General features: G+C 43.8%; 1 protein-coding gene across 3 annotated transcripts in view; it reads left to right on the forward strand.

The window, feature by feature from the left end:
• The window catches only part of LOC105258040 (pituitary homeobox x), a 33,285-nt gene extending 25,511 nt beyond the window's left edge, over nucleotides 1–7,774 (forward strand). For all 3 annotated transcript variants that reach the window (XM_025412283.1, XM_025412285.1, XM_025412284.1), the window contains exon 4: nucleotides 4,849–7,774. In XM_025412283.1, the coding sequence (XP_025268068.1) occupies nucleotides 4,849–5,670 (822 nt within the window). In that variant the 3' untranslated portion in view covers nucleotides 5,671–7,774. The remainder of the gene's footprint in view (nucleotides 1–4,848) is intronic.
• The last annotated feature ends 269 nt before the right edge of the window (nucleotides 7,775–8,043 follow it).

Here is an 8,043-nt window from a genome sequence, read left to right on the forward strand (position 1 = left end):
ATTTATGACTATAAAAGAATTTTTTATTAATCAATTTTTCCCAATATATTCTAGATTTTCCAATATATTATATTTTTCATCCAATATATTCTATAAATTTTTTAGCAATAATTAAAACTGATTATCTATAAGATTAAGATATCCAATTATTGTCTATTATAAGAACAATAACAAAAATAAAAATCCGAAAATTTCTCTGGAATAAAATATTCTATTGGAACACAAAAAAAAAGTTGAAGCGTACAACCAACTCACAGTACAATAAAAATAAAAGAAAGAAATGGAGAACATTGAGGAAACATTCACGAGACAAACGAGAGAGGTGCACCAAATTATGGATAGGCGAGAGCATGTAGGGAGAAAAGAATAACGAGTGTGAAACTAAGGTGCGAGATGGAGAGGGCGAGAGAGAATGAAGAACCGAGTCTGCGGGCGTCAAATCCTCGCGAAGCCCCCGGATATCCGCCGACTCCTTTACGGAATTTATTTTTAATGAAGTGGTGCTTCTCTCTGTCTCTCTTTCTCTCTCTTTCTCTCGCCCACGCGCTGTGGTCCTCGCAAGATTTTCGGGAAACCTGCTGAAATCCTCCGTGACCACAGCAACGCTCTTCTTCGAGCTAGCTTTCTGTTCGATATGAAAAAACGTAGGAGTAGCAAAGCAAAAGGATAGCGAAAGTTAAGAAAGTGACGGAGACGAAGAGAATCGGACGAGAAACACAGGGGACGTACGTAAGAATGGTCTTCATATATTTCCCCTTTTTAGAAAGGTCTCTCTTCGAGAACATAAGATAACATGCGCGCCAGGACAGTTTCGCGAGTTTCGAGAGGTCGTAGGTGCGCATACGTCGGGAAACGGAGACGGAGGGATGGTGGATAATATAATGATGGCGTCGGCTGGGCGAGGAGGGGCGGGGCTACGAGGGGATCAATATTATCCTCCTCCACCTCCACTTCCGTTTCCTCGTCCATGCATCTCTCTTCCTCCCTTTCTCCCTCGCTTTCTGTCTCCCTGTTCCTCCTACATCCACGACTAACCTTCCCTCAGACTCCCTCTCGGGTTTCCCCTCCGATGCGACCACCATCACCATCTCCACCCTACGAATGTCAGGTTGCTCTCCCTTCTACCGCCACCCGCGGCTGCCTCCTTTGGCTCGTCCTTCGACTCTTCTCTCTCCTTCTTTCCCCTTCATCTTGCGAGCGATGCGAGCTCGCACGAACTCACGCGAATTTCGCACAGACTGGGTGAGATCGTTAATCTAGACGCACAGAAACGTAAAGGAATTACGATTTTACGCGACGTTCGAGATATTTATATTTTACGTGTTTATATGTTGCAAAAATAATTCAAAATTCTTTTTCATTTGCTCTCCAATCCAATGTAGAGTGAAAGAAACTTGATTCTCTTGAAATGTGATTTTCTTGAATTTTCAAATTTTTACTATGGTTTGCAGAATAATAATAATAGTTAATTATCGATGACATTTATCGATGTATATAATTTGTTTATTCGACAGTCGATATTCATCAAAATCTTTGTTCTAAAATACAAGTTGATTTACCGAAATAAATCATAACGTTGGCTTTTTCATATAAAATGTTTGATGGCTTTTATTTATTTGTTATGTCAAATTTACGCAAAATATAAAAGAAACTCTATGCTGGGCTTAATTGATTGTTTGGAAAGAATTACAATTTTACAAAATTTAATACTGTTGAAAAGCAATGTGTAATGTAAAAAGATAATAAATAATGTAATTATAATATTTCGTTTCGGAGTTCTGAGATTACACTAATCTTATCATAAACGTTATAATTCTTACGACGAAAAAGTTTTATAACCACAAGAATAATTTTTAACTTTCAAAACCTACCCGTATACATACATATCTATACTATTTCTTAAAACATGAATAATAAGTTGAATACATGAATAATAAGAAGAAAAAGTTATTAGTTTGATAACTCAGTAACTGATATATGTATATATAACTCAAGACTTTATATATTTAAATAAATTTTCAAGTTATAGTCAATATGCAGTAAATAGTGTGTTATAGAGTGTGAAATGTGTTAATGAAATGCATCTCATTTTTTAAAGCTATAAGCTATTATTAGACGTTACAAATTGGCGTTTAAAATCAATTAATGATTATTGGTGCATAAATAGCGGATTTTAATAAAATAATAGACATTGTTCAACCTTAATTTCGTTTCGCTAATATAATTATAAATAGCGTGAACAACATGAACCAAGTATATATAAAAACACCATAAAATGTTCCGATTCGATAGGATATCCTTCGAAAGTCGTTCCGTTTAAATAGGCCTTACTTGAGAGCTGGGCTCCAAATAAGGCTCCGACTATAAGACTCTCTCTTGACCGAGGAACTAACGGTGCGGCGTGGCGCGCAACTTCTGAGCGCAATGGAACAAATCGCGGTTACTCGGAGAACCCGGAGCCCGATGTTAAGTCACGGGATTACTGTGAACGGGCCGGTACCGGTGTTCAAGGGTGTCTATGTAGCACGTAGACGTATGTGCGGCGCAGAAGACGACCGTAGAGAAGAGCGACGCCGCCAATGGAACGGGACAGGAGGGGGCCGTAGGGGGTGTGATTGATGAGGCACCCCCCGTTACGGTCTCATTACATTTATATAAGCTTTCGTAGATTGAGCCGAGCGCGCGCGCGCACGCGAACGGGAGCGAGCTGGAGGCTTACACGGTGGCGAGGGGTCGTGATTTGATGAGGTTTTATTGCCCGAATGACGTGACGGGGCCATTGTTCTCCGAGCCGGTTGCCAGGCGGGAAACAGTAGATTCGATTTATCGTGTCTCTATACCGGACTATGCTTTGACATTTTTCAACGCCGTCGAGAAATCGGTCGAATGCGCTGCTACCATGATTTCGATTAATCGTCAAAAATAACGTAGATTCCTACGACAGATAGATTTATTTTATAATCACGTCACTTTCTAGCATATTAATAAAAATTTTACAATTACAAACGCATAGACGAGAAAACATAAATAGATTTTATATATCATAGCTCGTTGCGTCAATTTACTGTAGGGATATTCATAAAATTGGATTGAAGTTATTAATGAGATATATTATGTTGATTAATTATACCGCAATTTATTGCCGGAATATAACGCGTCGATTGATGTATTTACGTCGTGGACGCGATTTCTCTCACGATTCGGAAAGATCATTCGGTCAATAGCTGGAATCCAGTCGGTCAAACGATAGTCTCCAGAATTCGAGCATACATTCGTCAAATTTACGACCTTATGAATCAGAGGCATTACGATTCTCCTGACGGTTCCACACGGTGTTAGTCGAGATTCCGCGGCGCTGTTAAACTTTATGGGCGCGGCACCTCTCTCTTGTGTGTACACGGGTGCGCCTTTGCGCGAGAGAGTTTATTGATTCTCGAGTCGCGGCATCTTTCGCCCGCCGTACCATTCTGTCCTATCGAGTTTACTCCCTCCTGGCTTACCGTCGTCGCCCATGGCGTCTCGCGACTACCGGGGCCGCTTCGTAAAATTCAATGATGTTCCTCGTGCGGCTTATCGCGAGAAAAAAAGATACACGCCTATACGTAAACCTTTCACGCGAGTTCAGATCAAAAATAAAGATTTCACGGTATAAAAGTGATATAATAATAAATTTATATATATCTTGCAACAACTAAGTGGCACAGAGAGAAATACGACATTGTGATAAAAATATTATCATAAGAATAATACTGCTTTTTAATTACACAAAGTAATGTAAAAATTAAAATAAACAAGAGTGAGCGAACGAAAATTCTCACTAAAATCTCAATGAATTTTTGAACGCATCTCTTCCCACATTTCGTAAAATTATTCCGTCCAGTTACACAATCGAGACTACTAACAAATTCGGGATGTTACGCGACGTTACGGGAATAATCGTCGAGAGGAAAGGACATTATTCTTCATTAGCTAGTCTTTCGCCCCCACTTTCAATGACCCGGCGTCGCGCCTCTTAGCGTTTCCACGGCGTGATCGTAGGGCCATCCATCTTACGGAGTATTCTCCCGACCTCCTTCAGCATTGCTTCATCCTCAGTACCATCCTTCGTTCCTTCCTTCCTTCCTACCGTCTTTCCTGCTTGCTATCCGACCCTTCCTTCATCGAATACTTGCGCCACGACCCTTCGTATGTCGCATTTTCCCGCCCCTTGCCTTACAGTTACGCGAGAGCGACGTGTATCTGAGCGCAACCACCCGTATAATTGTTGGGGGCGAGCAGGGACGAACGGCGAGAAAGAGAGACGACATAGTCAGAGGGCTGCGTGGGTTTGAGGGGTTGAAGGACGAACGAAGGGATGGGAAGGGTGGAAACGGCTGACGAAGTTTGCCGTAGTATCGAGCGCGGAAGAGAAGGGCCGCCTTGAATTAACGCCGTCATATTTCAGGATGGAGGAGTTCGCTGGGGTTTTCTTGCTATTTGTCTCGGGACTCGCCTACCGTCTACTACGGAGCGGAACCGCCGCCCGTTGCTTTCTTCGTTGCGTTCGTGACTAATAACCCGTGGCGTGCGAGCGCTCGTGAAATCTCTGGCAAGAAACTCTACGGGTTATTACGCCTTTCCTTCTTCTCCATTGTTCATGCTCGATGTACGAGCTATATACGTTAACGAAAAATAATATTTATCTGATGATAAAATAAATCGCAGGGTCTTTTAAAAAATACTATCTATATATGCATTCTAAAGTTTGAAATAGAGACTTATCAGACCGACTTTCTCTGTTAAATTTCTCAAATAATGTCGCGCATATCATAATTAATAAATCTCACAATGCTACGTTTATTCTTCTAGGTCTGGTTCAAGAATCGACGAGCGAAATGGCGAAAGAAAGAGCGTAACGCGATGAACGCAGCCGCGCAGGCCGCGGCGGATTTCAAATCTGGCTTTAGCACGGGGGTGATGAACGGCTTCATCACCCAACCATTCCCGGATCCGGATACCCTCTACAGTTCGTACAGTACAATTGGGCAATACAACAATTGGGCGGCCAAAGTGCCGTCGCCGCTAAGTGGCAAGAGCTTTCCCTGGATGAATACTCTAGGATCGGTGGTGCCTACGGCGTCGCATCATCATCATCACGCGCAGGTCAGTCCGGTGAATCCCTTCAACTCCGCGGCGACATCGGTCGCGGGCAGCCACGTGGGCGGTATGTCAGTGTCGGTCGGGCAAGCAGCCACGTCCATGTTACCGGGCATGAGTTCCGGTCTGGGCGTCGCGAGTTCGCCGGTTGCCGCTTCCGGTGCTGCGTGTCCATACGCGGCGCCGGCCGCGCCGCATCATCCGTACGGACCTCCGGTTTACACGCCGCACCATCGGTCACCCGACTCCTGCACCGTGATGACATCGAGCAGCATCGCCTCGCTGCGCATGAAAGCGAAACAGCACAGCAGCGGTTACGGCGGTGGCGGCGGCATCACCGGTGGTACCACGGCTGGTAGCATAAGTCCCGTCAGCTCGAGAGCGTCGTCGGTCGGTGGTGGAGGCGGCGGCGGGGGCGGTGGTGGTAGCCTAAGCGCCTGTCAGTACGCGTTAACGACAGCCACCGGGGCGAATCCTCACTCTCCGGGTGGTCCCGAGGCGCACGCCAATGCCACCGCCAGGGCCCAAGTCTGAGGCGAAGCGGGGGCTACCTCTAGCCCCCATCATCACAACGTAACGAATCCAAATTCAGGAAGTTCCCTCAGTGGCGGCGGCGGCGGTGGCGGTGGTAACAATCAGGTGGTACCGCCATCCGGTGCCGCGGCGTCCACGGTTTCCGGCCAGCCGAGCGACAATCAACTTAGATCGCAAGAGTGACCCAGGCCTAGGTCCGCCGCCTCGCCGACGCTGTCGTCGACGCCTTCGTCGACGACCTCGCATCCGCATTACCTTATGTACGACGAGGACGGGACCGCGGCGGACCAGAAGCTGGAAGTGGACGAGCGAAGTGTAATCGATGCGAGCAGTATGGTAAATCCTGAACAGGTGGTGACAGCCGGTGGCATCGGCGTGGGAGTTGGTATCGGCGTAGGTGGACCAGGCACGGCCACCGGAAGTGGTACCGGATTGACGGGTTATTGGCAGCACGCGACCACCGCCACCAGTTACTGGCCGTCGTTGTTTGATTGTTGGACGACGCCGCCGATCGCATCCGGTTCGCAGACGCTGTCCTTGCCGCGGGACGATGATTGAGGCCAGTAGAATTTTATCAAATTGTCGTTTTAGTGTTGCCTTGATCCTCTTGCGAAATCTTGTTTCGTTATGTCAAATATCGAACGTTTGATGCCTAAACAAATACGACTCGCAGATCGTTCGTATTTTTGTATCTCTATCGGAAATCGGTTGCAAAAATATTGCTTATAGTCCTAGTATATCTACTAAAATGTTCGCATCTCTGCCGAAAATTGATTGTGTATTATATAAACTGGAAGAATTTCTTACATGTCTCTCTTCATGTGTCTTTATAAAATTTATAAAAGCGCAGAGTCACTTTCAATATTTAATATTAATCAATGCTCGGTTGGAATCGGCCTAATAATGCAAGTTTCGTAATGGAATTAGAAATATTTTTGTTATCAATTGCCGATAATTCTCGTTATCAGAATCTTTACGAAAATTACGAGAATGAAAAAAACGGTAAGGAATCAGTGTCTGCGACAACGATTAACAGAACTTACAGTCGAGAACATTTGCTTACGTTGTATGCAAATACAAGGTATTACGCGAGCAATCAACTACGTCGTATTCGGCAAACTACAAGTTCGGCGGGTTCAGTGGACTCGCATACATTCTTCAAAGGCAAATAAACGTTGATGGAGTACAAATATTAAACTTCCGCCGCGATGAAAAATATGTTTAAAACCCCCCCGATTTTCTTTCTAATATTTTTAATCCGGCAAATATTATATATTCATTATTAACGATGCTGTATATATGTCGCAATAAATATACGTGTAATATTATTTCGCTGGGAGATAAAGTATGTTTCCTCGCGAGTTACATGACACGAGTGCGCTAATTGTATACGAAGTATGCTTTAATAATCTTTTTTTCTCGACACGGCATGAAAATTTGGGGGGTTAATTTCTAGCAAAGAACAATGGCGCTAATAAAGATCCGTCGCGGATCGGGTACTCACTATTCTGTAGATATATGTATAGTAGAATGCCGGCTCTTTATGCGCGGAGCGTAACTGTATACCAAAAAAAAACTGTTACATTGTAATGAGGATAATAACGATTATTTAAACAGAATACCAAAAATCTTGTAGGCTGTAAGTAAGCGAACGAATTATGAACGGATTGTACAGTGTATGCAACAAGAAATATCCTATCGATTAGGCGTTTAAATATGAATTAGTATCGTCAAATAATTATTAAAGTAATATTCACGGTATCCTCGCGCGACGCGTGCAATTGAATTCTTCAAGTCCGTCGATTTCTCTTCGTACTCTTATCGTTCTAGCGACAGCATTTAACTTATATACGTATATTCCTTGATTGTGCAATTAGAGAGACGTTAACGTAATCAATCAACAAAATATCCTATTTTTATAAGTAGCTTATTATTTGATAGATGACACACTTGTTGCGAGAAAAAAAACAAAACCAAAGTTAAACCCAAAAATATATTGCGTATGTATAGAATGATTATATGCCGCGCGTCGACGTCATGGATAATTGTATAAATTATTATATATAACGGGGGAATGTGTGGTGTAAAGTGCATCGAGAGGAGATTTCGACCGAGTGAAACGACGACGACAGGACACGAATCGATCGACCTCGGAGGTCGATAGCGAGTGGCCGATCGCCGTAGAGAGATCGAGACATAGTCACGTAAGATAGGCGTAAGAAACGACCGCTATTTTGTATGAATCCCAATGTCGTACAAATGTTCGTCGTAATCACATATCCCAGTCCCTGCAGTGGGTGATCCGTAACGTCACGCAGAATGTTTCTTCATTCCCGTTTGTCACCTCACTCACTACGTGTAAACGTTCCTACT

Source organism: Camponotus floridanus, unplaced genomic scaffold, assembly GCF_003227725.1.
Source record: "Camponotus floridanus strain SB8 unplaced genomic scaffold, Cflo_v7.5 scaffold5, whole genome shotgun sequence".
NCBI lineage: Eukaryota > Metazoa > Arthropoda > Insecta > Hymenoptera > Formicidae > Camponotus > Camponotus floridanus.